A 20,544-nucleotide genomic window follows, 5' to 3' on the forward strand; every position below is an offset into this window, starting at 1 on the left:
CATCCCTGGATCAGGAAGATCCCCTGGAGAAGGGAATGGCAACCCACTCCAGTATTCTTGCCTGGAAAATCCTCACGGACGGAGGAGACTGGAGGGCTACAGACCGTGGGGTCACAAAGAATCTGACACGACTGAGCAACTAACACACACAACACAACCATATCATATGATCCAGAAATTCCAGTCTTAGTTTTATACCCAAGAAAAATGAAAAGATACATCTACACACAGACTTGCATGTGAAAGTCTATAGCGGCATTATTCACAACAGCTCCAAACCGGAGACAATCCAAATGTCCATAAACCAGTGAATGGATAAACGAATTGCAATAAATTCATACAATGGGATATTAATTCAGCAATAAAAAAGAACTGTCTACTGATATATGCTACAACATGGATGAACTCCAAAAATTTAACATGACTGAAAGAATTCAGAAGCAAAAATACAACACATCGCATGACTGCATTCGTATGAAAGGTCCAGAAAAGGAAAGTCTATGGAGACAGACTGATTAATGACTGCCTGGGGCTGGGAATACAAAAGGGTGCTGAATGCAGAAGGCAGAAAGGAATGGTTACGTGTGATGAAAATGTTCTAAAACTGTATTCTGATGATGGCTGCACAATTCTATAAATTTACTAAAGATCACTGAATCGTACACTTAAAAACGAATGAAATTTGTGATATGAAAGTCAAATCTCAATAAAACATAAAAAGCATTTCTCTATCAGATATCAAAAAGTTCTGCACTTTTGTGGGGTTACTGGGAACTTGCTTGCATTAATAAACTGATTAATTATTATCATTAATCAACTGATACTGTACCTCCTCCTCTCAAAACCAACAGAATCCACTATGGTTCCCTCCCGAATCTGCTCTTCTGCCCGTATTACGTTTCCTGGTAAAAGAAAAATCCACCCACATGTCCTAGCCAAAATTCCAGTCATCCTCGACTTCTCACAAGAGTGATGAAATTCTTGATTCTTGAATCCAGGCCTTTCTCTCCATTCTACCACTGTCTTCATTCAAGTATATGTAGTAGTTTCTCAACTAACCCTTCTTGCTCTAGACCTGCTCTTTTCCAATCTGTCTTCAAGACGATCCCAGAAAACCTGCTCTATAATGCAGACTGCCTCCTGTTACCCTAAATTAAACCTTCTGGTTCTCCCATCCCTACCTCATCTCTCTCAGCTACAACAGTGACCGCTGAGCAGTCTTGCCATGAACAAAAGTGTTTAACGTGCACCCCCAAATGTGTATATTTATATAACATATACATCAATACCTGCCCTAGTTTATTATAGAATATGCACAAAAATTGAATTACAGAAGGATGACATTAAAAAGGAAACAAACAGAGGTTCCAGTTTTCTTCTCCACCACTACTGACATTACTCTGCATACTCATGGGCCTCTTTGGAGACCACTAGTCCAAAGGAAAAAGCCAAAGCTCCTCTGCGTGACATACAAGCTGTGTGGCATGTGTGCCCCGCCCACATCTCAACTTCACCCCTCACTACTGTACCCACACACCAGATGCTTCAGTACAAACTAACTGTAGTCTCCTCATTGAACAAGAAGTTAAATTTTAACTTGTGCTCTTGAAATAAGATAAACGTCCCTGCATCTTTGCAGTTGTTCTTTCCTCTACCCTGGAATGTCCTTATTACCCTTTTCCACCAGGTCAGCGTTCAAGTGCCTCTCTCAAAGATTGATTACTCCCACCAGAGTGTGCTTATTTCTATTTTAATATTTTTGTCATTGTATTCAAATTATATGTGTGCCTTTCTATCCTAGAAGCTTTGCCATGGTGCTTTAGCCCCTTGAGGACAGAGGACAGCGGTATTACCCAACCTGGGTTTCCATTGCCTAAATATTGCCAAATGGCAGTGGAAGAGTTTTGCCTTACATGTTAATCTAACTCTTGAATTGACCCAACACGTTCTACCCAAGTTCTCCATCTATCTATCACATCTAAATTCATGACCTGCTGCAGCTACTGAGCCACCGGTACGGATAATTCATACCTGAGTCATCCAAATAATCGTGACTCCTAATGGTCTCATAATTCCCCAATTCAAACGACATTGTCATTTTATGCCTTCTCTTTCACTCAAATTTAGCCGTGATCATCACTGGGAACTACGCTATCTCAACAATGTCAAACTGAAATTCTTTCTTTGACCACAAGAAGTGTGGTCAACCACACACTCAACCACCCAAGTGTTTTCCATCTTTAAGGGGAACACCAACCCCAGTACCTTGTATCTTTCTTATATTACTGGTCTCTTCAGGCCTCTCCTTTCTGGCCTGAACTCCCTGGCCCATCATTTTAATCATGATCTCATTAGCACCCAAGATTACCATGCTCTGCTGACCCACTGTATATGCTCTTTAATTCCCAGCTTTGTGTTAACCAAGGCATTATTTGTTTTGGTTTATATTTCTACTTCTGGGCCTAGCCTTGCAAGTTCAGACAATCTTTCCTTACACAGATTCTTCTTCCCCTATGACCTGCCATCTTTTCCTTCTCTAAAGTCTCAGAAAAGAGATGTCCCTGGATCCTCTCCAAGGATAACCTATCTGGGTATTTTTTCTCCATCTTCTCTTGATCTTAATCAACTCCTTAACATCTTAAATTTCACCTTCTTGCCTGCCCTTGACCCTGATTCTATCTCAAGTGACCTTTTCATTTCTTTCCTAAATGTCTCGCATGCTTCTGATTTACAATCTGGAGTCTCCCTCTATAGATAGCTCTGTCAGGTCACACTTATCTATTCACTGTCAAATCCAATGGGATTTCCCCATCCTGCTCAACCTTTCTGATTACTTCTAGCACTGATGACCACTTCTCCTTTAAGCCTTCTCCTCTCTGGACCTTCCTGTCACAGAGCTGTCTTGGACTTCCTCCAGTTTTGATGAGCGCTCTGGCCCTGTATCCTTTCTTGGCTCTGCTTCCCAGAACAAAGCCTTAAGTGGGATCACACTCCCTCAGGCTGGTCTCAGCCGCCTCTCCCCACGTTCTCTGGAGACCCGCTCACTGTGGCAGTGATAACCGCTGAATCCGGGCATGCTTTCACACAGTCAGTCAGTCACATTTCTGACTTGGTGGGTAATGCTTTAGTAACGAGGAGATTACAGTAGACGCCCTCTTATATAACACAACTGGGTCCCATGCTGCTCATTTCATTTTTACTAAAGCAGTTAACATAGGAAATCATTAAAAAACACATATACAAGGGCTTCCCTGGTAGGCCAGGGGACATCAGTTCGGTCCCTGGTCTGGGAAAACCCCACAGGCTGCGGGGCAACTGCTGAGCCCAAGCATCCTAGAGCCGAGCTCTGCAACCAGAGAAAGCGCTGTGATGAGAAGCCGGCACAGCCCGCCTGGATGGCAGCCTCGCTGCAACTGGAGAGAGCCTGGGCACGGCAGTGACGACCCAGAGCAGCCAAAATAAAGGTTTTTTAAAAAACACATATACAGACACTTTAACTTAAAATCTAACCACACTTTTTTCCTGAGTTCTTTGAGTATAGGTCCACTGATTGAAAAAATCCTTGTATAAGCCATCTATTCAGCACTGGATAAAATTTCCAGCCTATTTTTTTTTTAATTATTATTTTTTTTTTATTTTTATTTTTTTTTATTAGTTGGAGGCTAATTACTTCACAACATTTCAGTGGGTTTTGTCATACATTGATATGAATCAGCCATAGAGTTACACGTATTCCCCATCCCGATCCCCCCTCCCACCTCCCTCTCTACCCGATTCCTCTGGGTCTTCCCAGTGCACCAGGCCTGAGCACTTGTCTCATGCATCCCACCTGGGCTGGTGATCTGTTTCACCATAGATAATATACATGTCCAGCCTATTTTTAAAAGCAGAACAGGAATTTAAGATGTGAGAAACAATTTGTGTATAAGCTCTTTCAGAATTTTTATTATTTTCCCCCAAGTCTTTTCTAATTCTGAATTAAACATTTTACAGTAATTTTTTAAAAAGCTATTTACCTATATTAGGTCTTCCAAAGCAGTCAACTTAATTTTCTTAAAAACAGTTCTCCTTAAAACTGCGATTTTATAATTTTATCTGGTATTTAATTAAAGTGCATATTAAATGTTGATATTTAATTAAACTGCATATTAAATCCTGGAGAAGGTGTGGATAAAAGATCCCCACTGTTGGTGGGAGTGTAAATTGGTACAACCACTATGGAAAATAGTATGGAGGTTCCTTAAAAAAATAAAATAAAACTACCATATGATCCAGCAATCCCATTCCTGGGCATCTATCTGGAGAAAACTAATCTAAAAAGATACATGCACCCCAATTTATTTACTCTACATGTAGTTACAATAATGGGGTTCCTTCTCACTGAAAATAAAAAAATTAAGACTTTTAAGATCTTACCCTTTTTATATTGTATAATATTCAAGTGACTACCACTAAAGAGTTTAAAGAAATGCAATATTTGGGAGAGAAAACCTTCCTGTTGCCAATATTTTAAAAAAAACAAAACAAATAATGAACTGTTTAAATAATACTGTAGAGATTTGCTAGATGTTTCTCGAGTGCAAGACTAAGTTGCACTCATTACTCTCCATGGAGTACAGAAGGAAGAGTCCTGAACTCGGGGGATCTCACTGATCTGTTACTAATCTTGAAGGTTACTAATTTTGCCCTGAAAAGTTAGTTCTTACCTAACTTAGCAAAAAGCTTCTAAATATATCTACAACTTGAATAAAACAATTGGAGGAAGTAATACTTTTTTGTTTTCCTGAAATGTATAAAGGAAAAACAAAGGCAAAAGCAATGTTCAAAAAATAACAAATTATTATATCTTTGAATGAATTCTCTTCTCCAGTAATGTCTTGGAAGAACAACTATATTTTTTTTATTACAAGCTACACACGCTTTTGAAGTATTAGCAAAACACTCAAGAGGAAATAATTTTTAATGAATATCACTTCTTTAAAAAACTAGATATGATACAATAATCCATTTAGGGTTTGTTGTAATTGAGAGCTTTAATTGGCCTGTGGGGTAGATTGGATGTGCTGTTAAATGTTGTGCATAATTAGGGATATATGTAAAAACAAGATATGTCAGTATAAATTGAATTATTCTATCAGGTAATACATAACACTATCTATCCTCTTGCCAACTACTGGTGTCCTCTTTTTCTGGAATATTGTCATACAAAAAGAAAAAAAAAAGCCTCAGTGCTGAGATGCAAGCAAAGTTGACATTTTGCATAATCTGGGTCTCTGCCTTGTCTTTTAATATTAACTTGATTTTTTTCTTCCCCCAACACAGTATAAGACAACGCTAGTAGACTAAAAGGAGGAGAGGGAAAATAACACTTTATAGGGATTTCAAATCTTCCTTTAAACCAGTGAGGAAAAATAAGGTACATGAGTTGTTCACAAGTTGATTAAGAATAATGATAACTATGATAATACATCAGATCATGACCATTTAACATGGCCCTCAACAAACTGGTGAACTGCAGCCAAACAGAAACCCAGCCAAATCAAATCGGTTTAATAACAGATGTAGCAGGAATAAGCCTTTATACCTTTTATCTCAAGTATTAGTTGTTTTCTCTAAAACATCCAAACAGATCACACAGATAAACAATTCAACTGTAAATAATGTTCTGGAAAATCTTTACCAAAAAGTCAATACTAGTTTACAAATGAAACATAATAAACAATAATTCAGAGTCTTCTCAGTTACTGAAATTCTCTGAGAATAGAAATTTCACTACTCAACCTCTAAAGCGTAATTGAAAAGTGGCAAGCTGGAAGGGCTTTGAGCTTCTGAAAGTCTGTGGTTTTCCCTATTTTTCATGAGTGTTTCCAAGAGACAGCACGACCAAGAATTATTTCTCATGCTCGCTTGCAAAAGTTCCCTAAAATTAAAAAGCAATGCTAAGCACTTTTAGTATCTCAGAATATAGCTCAGCAAAGCTTACGATCTTACAGATAAGCTTGAAAAAGGTAAAGAAACATCCAAAGTTACAAGATGGTGGCTGAGCAGGACCAGCACTGAAAACCTCACAGGCAGTTCAGGCGACTCTGGGTTGCCTGCAGAGCCACCCCTCTTTATCACCATCACCTCTCCGTGTGGCCCAGACTCTCGCTACACAACAGAAACCAGAATCTTCTCCAACTATGATTCTCAACAACCTCTAAGTCAGCATTATGTCATCCTAACATACTATTTATGATGCCATTAGCAAAAACTCTCACTTGGTACGTGTGTTACAGTTGAAAAAGAATACCAAAACCACCATGATTAAATAAATTGACAAAAATAGTATTAAGCAAACTTGCATTTTCTGATGTAAACTGTCTGATTTAAAGAAAAAGGAATGCATTCATTATCATCATCAAGAGAAAACATCTGACATCAATTAACTCTCATCTACTTTAAAGTGAAGAATTAAACACAAAATTACCTTTGAAGGTTTCAAGTTCCTTCCTGTAGAAAAAACAAAGAAAACACACATTTATTAATTTACTCCCAATGGAAACTGCTCTTAGATTATAATAAAATATTAAGTGTTTTAATTGCTGAGAGTGGTATTTCTGGATGCTCACATAGAATCCATTACTCTTTGAAATTACCGATACAGTTAGCCTAAAGCTACTATTCTCAGTTTTTCTGCTATTACTCTACTAATGGTTTAAAAAGTTCTACCAAAATTTAAACTATTAAAACACTTAAACAAAAAAACATAAATCATTTTAATGCCAGCCATGAACCATCTAATATATTTAAGAACTAGTTTATAAAAGCAACTTACTTTTCCCTTCATGGATAAACAATAATAGATTTTTTAAAAATCTTTAATTAAAAATCATTCAAAAGAGGAGCAATTATTTCCATTTCTAAATGAAAGGGGAAATCATATATCAAAGGGTTGAAGTCCACAGACCATCCTGTCACAAAAGGGCCAAGCCTCTGGGAAACCCTCTGGTGTATAATTTTGTGTCAGTCAGGAATGCTGAAACACAAAATCTCCTGGGGAAACGTACAGCCAGGGAAGACAGACGAACAGTTGTAAAACATTTTTGACAAAGAAGTCAAAAGCAAGTTTTTTTCAGGTTTTCCTCAATAATTTTATGATTATATTTTCCTCACTACCAGTACTAATTAAAAGTAATTTTGAGGAGGGAAATTTATTTGTAAAGCCTTATCCCACTTAAAATATGAGATGTGTGTCTTTTATTTGCATGAGGGGTTTAACTAAAAATCTAGAGCTATTCTGGATTCTCAAATCAGAATTCCTCATTGCTAATTACAATACCGCTCATGTTCCAAAACAGCTGACCACCATGAACAGCTGGCCGGGAGGACTGGCAAGCTGCCCATTGAAAAGCCAGCGTTCTTGAAACAGCCAAGTGGAGGTTCTTAAATCACATGGTCATATCACTCCTTTTCTTTTTTTCTAAAAATACTAACTCATGATAACATTACTCCAGCGCCAGAGTTCATTAACTAAGGAATAAGAAAGTTACTTTCAATCCTATCTTAAAAAAGGGTGCAATCATTTCCCTTTGGCCAATAGCCCAGCTTCATTCTTAAAAGATTAGGTAGAAAGTTAACCTTCCTGAAACCTATTTTACATTCCAGTAATGGGATGAACATGCCTGGAGAAGAAGTGGCAACCCACTCCAGTATTCTTGCCTGGGAAACCCCATGGACAGAGGAGTTTGGCGGGCTATGGTTCATGGAGTTGCAAAAGAGTCAAACGTGACTTAGCGACTGAATAACAACAAATGGGATGAAAGCTGAAAAGGCCTAAGAGAAAGGCAGCACGTGCCGAAGACAGCATCCTGAGGGGGCACCTTGCACGTATTCCTCCAGATGCCCTCATGTGAGCGATCCCCCACGGCCACCGAGGGTGGACAGGATGACAGAACACTTGGCTCAGTATTCCTTTTTTTCTTTTTTTTAATATTTGTTCACCTGTGCCCGTCTTAGTTGCAGCATGGGAACTCTTAGACGCAGCCTGTGGAATCTAGTTTCCTGACCGGGGATCAAACCTGGGCTCCCTGCATTAGGAATGCCGAGTCTTAGCCCCTGGACCACCAGGGAAGTCCCTCAGTTTCAGTATTCTAATCAATAATTCTCTTTTCTCTGATTACAGTCTTCAGAGAGCCTGTTTTCCTTCTTGTGGAACACGAAGCAGTGAAATTTCAAAAAGGCACGTCCTGTTTTAAAAAAAGGTGAAACTGGGAGGAATGATTTCACAGACACTGCTCTTCCCTTACTGCTACCCCAAATAACAACCATGGAGCCAAGAATCCAGGGTCTGTGTTAGTAATGAGTCAGTGAAGAGAAAGTCGCTTAGGCGTGTCCGACTCTTTGTGACCCCACGGACTATACAGTCCACAGAATTCTCCAGGCCAGAATACTGGAGTGGGTAGCCTTTCCCTTTGCCAGGGGATCTTCGCAACCCAGGGATCAAACCCAGGTCTCCCGCATCACAGGCGTATTCTTTACCAGCTGAGCCACAAGGGAAGTAATGAGTCATTGCCCGATTAAGAGCTTTCATTGGAGTTACTGTGCCCACCTTCCAACCTGCTGGCTGCCTCATCAAAACAATGGGAAGTTGCTACGAGAAAAGAGTAAAGGTGAGCAGGGTGCCTCTTTCTAGGCCCGTATTTACAGAATATCCTGACCCGTGGCAATTCAACAAACTTCCAAGAGACTTTCTTTCAGAAAGTCAATCAGTCCTGTACCCAGTTCCTTAATCAAGAAGACGGTGGAGGCTGGGGTGGTACAGATGACTGTGGTTTAAGGTAAAGATCACTATGACAGAAGATAGCACTGAAAGCCTTGAAGTGTCCTAATTTTTAGGGCAGACTCCACACTGCCAGAGGCAACAGCATCCCGGAATACAGAAGGTATAAGAGAAGGGAGGGAACAGCGGCCAGGGTCAGGGTCAAAGTGAAGGCGTGGACGCTGAATGGTGCAGGTTATCTTCAGGAAAGAGCAAGCCCGTCAGGACAGCAGGCTGAATGAAGAGAAAGTAGTGGGAGATGAGATGAGGTTGAAGAGGCAAAGGCTTCTGAGTGCCAGGCTAAAAGGATCTGCTTTTATTTTTAGCAGGAGAATATCACGAGCAAAGCCATGCTTCAGGAAGAATGTTCTAGTTGTGACGGACAGATGTACTGACAGTGGGGAGAACGAAGCAGGGAGCACTTAAGAAGCTATTAGGGGAGTCTGAAGAAGATCTAATTAGTGCCTGGAAAGAGTAAGCGCAGTGGCAACAGCAACAAAGCATGCCCAGTCGCTCAGCCACATTCAGCTCTTTTCCGACCCCGTGGACTGTAGCCCACCAGGCTCCTCTGTCCATGGGATTCTCCACGCAAGAATACTGGAGTGGGCTGCCATCTCCTCCTCCAGGGGCAATGAAGGGAGGGGGTCCAATCTGAAAGCTGGGGAGAAGAGTCAACAGACCATGGCAATTGACCCATGGGGAAAAGTATATAACCATGAGGCCTCTTGTCTGCATCACTGGAAGGAAAGCGAATTCATCAGCAGAAAACAGGAAGAGGAACAGATTTTGGAGGGCAGTGCATGAGTTCCATTTGGAATGTAATGAAATAATCTGGGAGGTTGGAAACCTAAGGCTGGCGATGCTGAGCCATGACTCCCAACCCTTGTAACCCACTCAAGGACTTAGCTCCTCCACTTCCCGATGTCCTGAACCCACTCCAGCTTGGCTTCCAGACCCCAGCTCTGCACAGCGAGACCACCTACAACCACCCCGCTGCCGAGGGTGATGTTCGCTCTCACTTTTCATCCGAATCCCTCAGCAGCAATGGACTCCGCTGGCGATTCCTTGAGAGCGTTTTCTCGAGTTCTCCTCCTCCTCTCCCAGTTCCTTTTGCTACTTCTCCGCCCCTTCCAGACCACAAGACGCTGGACCTCTGCCATCTTGGTCCCAGCCCCTTTCTTATCTTACTTGCTCTCACAAGGCAATTCATCCAGCTCTGTGGCCTTAAATACCATCCACAGGCTCTTGATTTACACTTTCTGTCTTGATCTCTTCTTGGAGCTCTAGACTCATACACAACTGCCTATCTGAGACTACTGCTTGGAAGTGAAGCAGGCGTCCCAGCAACACTTGCAAAAGAGCCTGTTCTTCCTACAGTCTCCCTCACCTCCACTCAGGCCACCACCATGCTCCTCAAGCTTTGGTTGATCCATCTCCCTTCTTCGCCACACCCAATCCATCAATAAAACCTGTTAACTCTATCTCAAAACATGTCCCGAATCCATCCATTTCTGTCCATCACCACTACTGTCATGATATGATAAATATCACACCTTGGATAAATACTCATTTTCTTATACTGAATGTAACCTCTGAGTTTGATCATTCATTCAACAAAAAAAATGTATTGAGCCTTAGACACTAGCAATAATGTTAGAAATAGCACTAGGAATAATGCTAGGGTTGAGTTATGTATGCTCCACAACCTCAAGGAAATTCAGTGAGGGATACAGAAGTAAAGCAACAGTCAGAAATTGATGTCATAGATTAGCACTCTGCTAATGCCAGCCACACTGAGGATTCTCCAGGAATACAGAAGAGGGGGTGACTCACATACCGTGAACCAACAGGAAAGGCTTCCTGGAGAAGCCAGGACTGAACTGAGTCTCGAGGGAAAGTGTAAGTGAGGAGGACATGTAATATTGATTGAGAACGCCACATACACTTTCCTCTTGACCATTAATGTTGCCGTCTCAGCTCACCAGGTGAACAGGCACAGGTGAGCAGGAGCTTTAAGTCTGTCACTCTCCAAACTCTACCAGAAACAGTTAATGGTAATAATCAAGGTAAAACAGTATCCAAGTTCGTCTTTTCCAGGAAGACATCCATCACACCCACATGGCCATCTCCTCTTATCTCACCTCCTTCAGGACTCACGTTCATCAGTGCTATAACACCTGGTACACTGCCTTGTAATGCCATGATTTCCATACAGGTGTCATCCCCATGGGGCTTCCCAGGTGGCACTAGTGGTAAAGAACCCACTTGCCAATTCAGGAGACGTAAGAGATGTGGGTTCCATCCCTGGGTCAGGAAGATCCCCTGGAGGAGGGCATGGCGACCACTCCAGTATTCTTGCCTGGAGAGTCCCATGGACAGAGGAGCCTGGCAGGTTATAAACCATAGGGTCGCACAGAGTCAGACACAACTGAAGTGACTTAGCACACACGTCATCTCTACAACCACACTGCCAAGATCCTGAGGTGCAAAGATGATGTGTCATCTGCCCTGATCACACGTGTACACAGAGCCACACACAACGCACACTCAGCAAGTCGGGTTACCAAGAACTCTGGCTGCAGAAGGACTAAACATACCTGCTTCTTAAAAGAAGCGCTTGTTCTAACTAGGAAGGATTTAGTCTTTATTAAAAAAAAAAAAAAAACTTGGCCACGTAGTATCTCATCTGATATGATAACAACTTGTTTTGACTCTTGCAATTTCAAAACTCTGAGTCTCTTCATTTCCAAAGTTTAATAATATTTTCAGATCAATTAAGTAGGAAGAATTGAAATGCCTCCCTTTAGGTTTTTACTATATTTTAAATTTTACTCAGTTCAGCAAATGCTATCACAAAATTTAGCATAACAAACCCTGAAACTAAAACACTCAACAAATAACACTAGACTCAAAAGCTAATAATATTTCCAAAGGGTGAAGCTGCTATTTCATCATTTTCTCCACAGGGGTTGAGTTATGAGGGCAGAATAAAAACAAACAAAAAAAAAGCATCACATTAACAAATAAATCCATGGAATGTTGCAAGAAGTATATTAAATCTGTGCATGTATAGAAGTCAACTAAATCAGACCCACAGAAACAAACTTAAAAGATTGGAGCCCTGGATAAATGTCTCCATAAACACAATCATCTCAGAGATGAAAGGATACTTTCTTTAAACACTAAACTGCTTCCTCAGGACAAACCCATGATAAAAATCTAACACAATGATTCTAGATGGCAAAATACCACATTAAAAATGTAAGGCAGATCAACTCTAACATTCTTTTTTTTCACATTTGAAAATATTTAGGGGCAATTTTTTTGTATTGACCAGCAATACTTTTTGTATCGAACACAGTAGAAGGGTGTCCCTTTGTTATGACTGATGGATAGGAAAGATCTTACAAGATCTCTCTCATGAAAGACCAGCTACTATTCACTCTTACCTAATCTTCTGTAATCTTTTAAGCATTCTGCAGTCCTGAAGATGTGTACCCTTGCTGGCTTGGTGAGTTTGTGGCTGAGAGGGTAGACGTTGGATAAAGTTCTTGGGCTTCCCTTGTGGCTCAGATGGTAAAGAATCTGCCCATAATGCAGGAGACCTGGGTTCAATCCCTGGGTTGGGAAGATCCCCTGGAGAACGGAAAGGCTACCTACTCCAGTATTCTGGCCTGGAGAATTCCATGGACTGTATAGTCCATGGGGTCGCAAAGAGTCGGACACGACTGAGAGACTTTCACCCTCAGGGAGGAGAAGAACTGGCCCACCTGCTTGAGGTAATTTTCTCAAAACTCTTAGACCCTGTTGTCATTTGCTCCTTACACAGATCCTGCGGAGGGGCTATGTTACAGAATAAGACATCTTTATTACTCACAATGAGAGGAAGCAATAACTAATAACAAAACCCAAGAGAATAACAGAACTATAGCATCTACAATGGCAGTAGAGAAGAAAACTTAGGATGCAAGTGTTAGAGACAGCTTCAAGAGGCCAGGTAAATAAGGACTGATTTGTCAATGGGTTTAAGTTACCTAAAGAGTTAATAATAAAAATACAGGTTAAATATTTAAAGTGCATCATGGATTTAGTCTCCGTTGATGTCTTAATATGACACAACCTGTAGACCATCTTTCTCTGGCAAACTCAGTTGAACTTTGGTGTGTCATGCATCTTGTCCATTCATAAGCAGCCTGTTGGAATGATCTACCTTGTTGACTACTAGCTATTTTTGTATTTCTACAAACATTCTCGCTGGGATACAGCGACCTCTTTGATGCTCGCTTCTATGATTAGTTAAGCAGGTCTGGAACGGGGCTCAGGCAAGGTCTAACTGTTGAGGGAAGCCTTCCCGGGGACGTCCCCAGGAATTCTCAGTCTCTGGCTGATGGGCACTGCTAACCAATCCTACTGGGTGCTAGTCCCCTCCTCCTCCTCCCTGCGTCGTTTGCTCACGGGAATGACCGGTCCCCTGCTGACCTTTCTGGGGAGCCCTCTGCAGACTCTCGGTATTCCTGCTCTCTGGTTCTGTGCCCTGTAAACTCCAGCTATCTTGGGTTTCCGGACGCTCAGCTCCACTCTTCAACTCAGAGAGTCTGCCAGACTCTACCTGGATTTCCTTCCTGCATGCAGCCTGGAAACTCTCCAGGCAGAATGCGGGGCCGCCACAGGGCTTGTCGCCTACTGATCAAGGATCACGTCTCCTCTCTGCCCAATGTACAGTGTCCTAACGAGTGTTATTTCATTCATTGTGTCTGGTTTCTGGCTGGGTCGGGGGGAGAGTCAGTCTGGTTCCATGTTCCTCCACCTGGGGAGGACCCTTCACATAAAAGCTCTGCCTGAGGGGACACTCTGCTCATCTATTTCCCATTCAGCATCCAAACCACCTCCACACAGAACCTCAGGGGCTAGTTACTGCCTTCCTGCCCGTCTCCACCAGACCTCCTCTTCTGGTTCCAGAGTCACCTTCACCTTGGAGAATGCCACTGGCTTCTCCTGTCGTGTTCTCAGCAAAGCCAGACCTGTGGCAAGTCTGCCCAGCACAATCCCCTCAACTCTCTGAAATGGAAGAACAGGCATACCTGTGACCATGACCTGTCCAGTGGACAATCATTTCTTGAAGCTCAGGAGTTTGGTGGGTTATTCTCTAGAATGTAAGCTGGTCAAATACTACTAAAGACATGCCATAACATCTCAAATCTGTCATTCTTTGCCTTAAAGATTTTTCTAAACAAATTTAGTCTGCATAATTTCAGATGTGCAGATGACACCACTCTTATGGCAGAAAAGTGAAGAGGAACTAAAGAGCCTCTTTTCTAAACTTAGTCTGCATAACCTCATATATGCAGATGACACCACCCTTATGGCAGAAAAGTGAAGAGGAACTAAAGAGCCTCTTGACGAAAGTGAAAGAGGAAAGTGAAAAGGCTGGCTTAAAACCCAACATTCAAAAAACTAAGATCATGGCATCCAGTGCATCTATTTGCCATTCATGGTAAATAGTTTTGCTGTTGTTGTTGCAAATAGATGGGGAAACAATGGAAACAGTGACAGGCTGTATTTTCTTGGGCTCCAAAATCTCTGCAGATGGTGACTGCAGCCATGAAATTAAAAGATGCCTGTTCCTTGGAAGACAAGCTATGACAAACCTATACAGTGTATTAAAAAGCAGAGACCTTTCCCGACAAAGGCCCAGCTAGTCAAAGCTATGGTTTTCCCAGTAGTCAGGTATGCGTGTGAGAGCTGGATCACAAAGAAGGCTGAGCGCTGAAGAACTGATGCCTTTGAACTGTGGTGTTGAGAGTTCCTTGGACTGAGGAGATCAAACCAGTCAATCCTAAAGGAAATAAACCCTGACTATTCATTGAAAGGACTGATGCTGAAGCTTCCATTCTTTGGCCACCTGATGCAAAAAGCCAACTCATTGGAAAAAACCCTGATGCTGGAGAAGATTGAAGGCAAGAGGAGAAGGGAACGACAGAGGATGAGAAGGTTGGAGGGCATCACCGACTCAATGGACATGAGTTTGAGCGAGCTCTGGGTGATAGTGAAGGACAGGAAAGCCTGGCGTGCTGCAGTCCATGGGGTTGCAGAGAGTCAGACAGGACTGAGGAACTGAACAACAACAGCAAAACTTAGTCTACAGTCCACATCAACAACAGCACAAAAACAAAGAAGCGCACAGTTCCTTAACATTAGCTGTAACACAGAAAGCAAAAGGGACGATGACTTCTTCAGAATCTGCCTGGGCACTAAATCTTATCAACTGAAGCCGTGCCGCGCCCCCCCCCCCGCCAGCCCCGCTCACAAGAGACAGTTTATAAGGGATGACAATTAAGTTTCAAAGCCTAAATGAATTAGTGAAAAATGCTTCTAGAGTTCAGTATGCCCCAAAGCAGATTTCAAGTCCAATGGAAGACTGTGTTAAAATTATGAGTCATTTATAATTAGGCTAACTTACTAAAATCACACTGTTCTTTAAGATGCAGCTATTTTCAGAGAAATTCTGATGGTATGCTACAAACTGAAGGGGAAAACAAAGGATCTAGAACTCTGGAACTAAAAAATATTTTAATTAGATCACTAGTTTATGTATGATTTTAATGTAATTATTATGAAAGAATCTCAATAATCATTCTAAGGAATATTATGGTGGTAATGAAAAGATGACAAACTCAGGGAGGTCTAAATTCTATATCTCCTTTTAGCTCCACTTCTCCACTCTCCTAAACGTGCCTGCTCCCCCTCTGCAGGGGAGGGCGTCACACGCCAGCCCCGCGTGCTTGCCTCCTTACTCAGGTCTCAGTTCTCACGTGTCCTCCAGGAAGGGCCCTCCCTCCCCACCACTCACATTACCCTGGGTTATTTTCTTCAATACAACTGTCTGAAATTACCCTTTTTAAAAACCATGTACACACTGACCATCCATTTCTCCCCACATCTGTGGCTACAAATGCAAATGTTACTCGCTCAGTCGTGTCGGACTCTTTGCGACTCCCTAGACTGTAACTCACCAGGCTCCTCTGTCCACAGAATTCTCCAGGCAAGAATACTGGAGTGGGTAGCCAGTCCCTTCTTCGGGAGATCGAACCCAGGTCTCCTGCATTACAGGCAGATTCTTTACCATCTGAGCCACCTGGGAAGTCAAATGCAAGCTGACTTCCATATCTCAAGTCCATTTCTCTCACTGCTAGCTTAGACAAACCCATGGAAATGGTCTTATGTTCTTTATTTTGGCTCATATAGTCAATATTAATGCTTCTTACTTGATGAAAAATATACTTCCTATTGGTTATGAAAACCGACACAAGGCATCCAGCAGTTACACTTGTAACGGCTAGCTTGTCTTCTGAACCTCTGACAACCCAACTACTGGTACAGTACTTGTCTCTGCCTACAGCCATGGTCTGTCCACTCTCTGATGTTTTCTACTGATCAAGGGGGTGTCTATTCCTGCCCATAAGAGCAATCAGCCATTCTAATACCACTTTATATGCAGAAGAGTTATTACAAAAGCTGTTTATGGGTATTTTCCCCCCACAACTCTACAGTCGCTTATATGTCACTTTCATCAGGCAACCAGCTAAAGCAGAATGTCCTCCTTCCGTGCAGAAACATCGGGGCAATGCATGCTTGTGCTCAGTCGTATCCAACTCTTTTGCAACCCCACGGACTGTAGCCCACCGGGCTCCTCTGTCCGTGGGACTCTCCAGGCAAGAACACTGGAGTGGTAGCCATTTCCTCCTCCAGGGGACCTTCCCAGCCCAGGATTGAACCCACATTTCCTGCTGTGTCTCCTGCACTGTGGGCAGATTCTCTACCACTGAGCCACCAGGGAAGTCCACTTGGGGTAACCACCTGTACAAATGTTTTTCAGGGGTGGATGCACCCCCAGGAGTCTTCTAAAGCTCTTTCCTTCTGCTCACACTGAGAATCTGCCACATAACTGTTGGAATGGGTCACATTCCTCCTTTCACAGGAGGCAGGAATTCATCCTCTGTGCCGGGAATGCTCATCAAATACATGATGAAATATCATATATCTACTCCCAACTACAGATGCACTAACACCTGGGATGGATTCTGTTTCCTTCAACGCAACAGTCAGAAACGGACCTGGCCTTAACCTTGGCCCCTAGGCTGTTACATGACTTCATGTACTAATAACTCAGTCTCTGTCCCAACTCCCACAATTGCTGCCCGCCCAGTCCCAGTCCCTGATGGGAGTGGGATGAGACAGGGCACTACAGACATGATTAGCGCTGGAGGTGAAGGAGATACTACCTTTCAGTCCCCTGCTCTCTCCATCCTCATCGAGTTGTCTGACCCAGATTTTCTGGAAAGCTATGTAGTGGGCAAACACTGTAATGCCCTCACATCATATGGCCAACCCTTATATTACATGTTATCTCTTCCAGAGCCAGAAAAGAAAAATCACTAGTTTAGTTTATAGGGCTGCTTGTTAAAGAGGAAGGAGGTTTATTTCTAAGAGACTCTTCCCTTGTGGACCACATATGTTTAATTTGGGGTTTTGGAAAATTTTTTCAATGGTATACTATAGGATACCAACTCACAGAATTTTAATATATATTACACACAAACTGGTTCTGTAAACAAGTAAGTTATGAAGTGGTGAGTCAAACAAATTTCTCAGAACCTTTAATACATTGACACATACTACGTGTAATACATTACTATGTGTACATGTACTACAAAGTTCCACAAGGCAAATACAGGGTAAAGTGTTTCTGGAACTTATTTGATCATGGACTGTTTTATCAGTGGCTATCTTTTCAGTCCTCTGTTCCTGTAAGATACATCAGGAAGTGCTGCAGCTAATAAAAAATTCTAAATCCAATTTTTATGTTTATCAAAATAGTACATGTATATTTCTTAAGTCAAAGAGTACCCACGGGGATTTATGATGAAGCTGGTTAGTGCCTCACTCAGTGCTCCCCATCTTCCTGTCCTTTTTTTTTTTTAAACCACATCAGGCAGCATGCAAGGTCTTAGTTCCTAGACCAGGGATCAAACTCATACCCCCTGCACTAGAAGAGCAGACTCTTAACCACTGGACCATAAGGGAAGTCCCTGTCCTGCTTCTTTGAAAGCAGCTACAGTTAGTCCTTCCAGTATTTATCTTCATTTTTTCTAAATAACATATCAACACTGACATTTATTCATTTTTTTCCCATTTTAAATATTGCTTCCTGATTTCCTGCTGTCAAAGCTGAGGATTAGCTTCCTTAAACCCCTCCCATCCCTCCACACAAACACACTTCACTGCATCTTCCCAATAACCTACAATTCTGGCTTGAATCCATATGCCACATTTAATTATCATCAGAATGTGTGTGTGTATATATATATATATAAAATATTATCTATAACTGAGCCATGTATTATTTCTTTTCTTGTAAAACTACATTTTCCTACTGTTAATAGTCACCTTATTTGCTTAGTTTTTTAGAAAACATTCCTATCACTAATACATAGTCAAACTCTGCATCAGAGCTTATAAAACCCAGCTCAACATGCTCAAGCACACCAGACAGTCTGCCCTGGAAAACACTGCTCCTGGAATCCTCTGGGGGCTCTTCCTGCTTCCATCTGGGCTGCTCTCCAGACCCGCTGAAGCTTCTCTTCACCATCATCCTAGGAATTCTGTTTCTCTCCCGAACTGGACAGATCCGCTAAGAGCAACTCATATCTCTTCCATGCTCCATCTTCCTTCTTACTGGTTTATTCCCTCGTTTGTAGAGCATATCCTCCAGGCACTTCCTGATAAAGTCTGCACATGAGCTAAACTGGAGCCCTTGTATGGCTGGAAGTTACTATTTCTTCACACTGGCTGAAAATTTGGCTAAGTAAATAAAGTGAAAGTCGCTCAGTCGTATCCGACTCCTTGCGACCCCATGGACTATACAGTCCATGTAATTCTCTAGGCCAGAATACTGGAGTGGGTAGCTGTTCCCTTCCCAGGAATCAAACCCAGGTCTCCCCCCTTATAGGAGGATCATTCACCTGGTGAGCCACAAGGGAAGCCCAAGAATACCGGAGTGGGTAGCCTATCCCTTCTCTAGCGAATCTTCCTGATCCAGGAATTGAACCGGGGTAAATAAATATACAGTAAAAATCATTTTCTACTTACAGGGTTGCTGCTGAGAAGCTGCAGTTCCTTAGGACCTTTATGAAGGTTTTCATGACTTTTTACCCTGACTGTACATACTTCTGGCTCTCTCCCTCATCACGTCCTTGGGGGACCCTTTCCAACTCAGTCACAGCCTTCAGTTTTGAACAAGTTTCTTGTATTAATTCTTCAGTGAATGTCTCCCCTTTTTCTCTTCCCTTTCTTTCTGAAGCTCCTAGTATATAGGACTTAAAAATTAATGCTCTAATTTGCTAAACATTCTCAGCTTTTCTCAGTCTTTTTGTTCTCTCATGTAAAAATTTAACATTATCTTTTGTTCTTCTAAAACAACTTTATTTCTTAAATTATTTATTTTTGACTGCACTGGGTCTTCGCGGCTGTGTGCAGGGTTTCTCTGGTTGCAGCGAGAAGGGGACTACTCTTCGTCTCAGTGTGTGGGCTTCTCCCTGGGGTGGCTTCTCTTTTTGTGGAGCACAGGCTCTGGGTGTGCAGGCTTCAGGAGTTGTGACTCACCAGTTCTAGAGGGCAGGCTCAGGAGTTGTGGCACGGGCTTAGTTGCTCCATGGCATGTGGAATCTTCCTGTACCAGGGATTGAACCCATGTCCCCTGCATTGACAGGTGCGTTCTTATCCATTGTACCACCAGGGAAGTCCTAACATCATCTTTTAATGCTTCACTTAAAGCCTTCTACTTCTGCAATCATGTATTTGATGCCCAAGAGCTTTCTTGCTAATTATCCCTTCTCTAGAGCATTCTATTTGTGTCTCATAAATGCAAAATGGTCTCCTGTAAGATTCACCTGGGGTTATTAATTAGTTTTTGCTCTTAAGTTTTCTTCTGCTCCCATCATAGTGTCTCATTCCTCCATGGGTCTTTAAAAATAATTACTAGTTTATTTTTAATTTATTTTGGCCCTGTTCATTTTGGAACCTTCATTCAATTGGATATTACTCCTTAGCTGTGCGTTCATACTTAAGAGTGAGGCACCACCAAGCTGATGAGAGCACACACAGAGGTGTGGGGCTCGTCGTCAGGGGGCACAAGGATGCAGACCCAACCGTTTCATCAGAGGACTCCCCAGTCTCCATCCCTGCAGGTCCTTTCTCGCAGGCTGGTCAGTTTCTCAGATGACCTCTCCAATTCTCTGCCCAGGGGAGACAAGATTGGCTGCCAGGGTTCTGGGAGTCACCAGAAAGAGGCCTAACAACGTCATCTTTTAAGAAGTCTTCCAAATGCTAGTCAAGGAAAGTTTTACAACAGGATAGAGGAAAGTGAATGGCTTGCCCAAGAGCACAGAATCAGTAGCGGATGAAGCCAGGACTGGGGTCTTCGGACTCTATTAACAGTGCCCTCTTTCTACGACACCACCCCAGATCTAAAATGATATTTCAGTTATGTGACACATGTTAAGACTTGTCCAGTACACTCCGGCTTTTACTTAAATTACAGATGAGGCTGTTCTCCAAACACTTACTTCTCATTTTGTAACATATAAACTATAATGTACTAATTATATATCTAATATATCTAAGTCACTGGGTGACAGTGAAGAAAAGAACAACATATAAAATTTCATAGTTCCAAATCTTGTTAC

General features: G+C 42.1%; 1 protein-coding gene across 1 annotated transcript in view; it reads right to left on the reverse strand.

The window, feature by feature from the left end:
* The window catches only part of DTNBP1 (dystrobrevin binding protein 1), a 96,802-nt gene that overhangs the window by 40,813 nt on the left and 35,445 nt on the right, over window positions 1-20,544 (reverse strand). The window contains exon 7 of the mRNA XM_043450152.1: window positions 6,470-6,492. Coding sequence (XP_043306087.1) covers window positions 6,470-6,492 — 23 coding nt within the window. The remainder of the gene's footprint in view (window positions 1-6,469; window positions 6,493-20,544) is intronic.

The sequence above is a fragment of the Cervus canadensis genome, chromosome 28 (genome assembly GCF_019320065.1).
Source record: "Cervus canadensis isolate Bull #8, Minnesota chromosome 28, ASM1932006v1, whole genome shotgun sequence".
Lineage (NCBI taxonomy): Eukaryota > Metazoa > Chordata > Mammalia > Artiodactyla > Cervidae > Cervus > Cervus canadensis.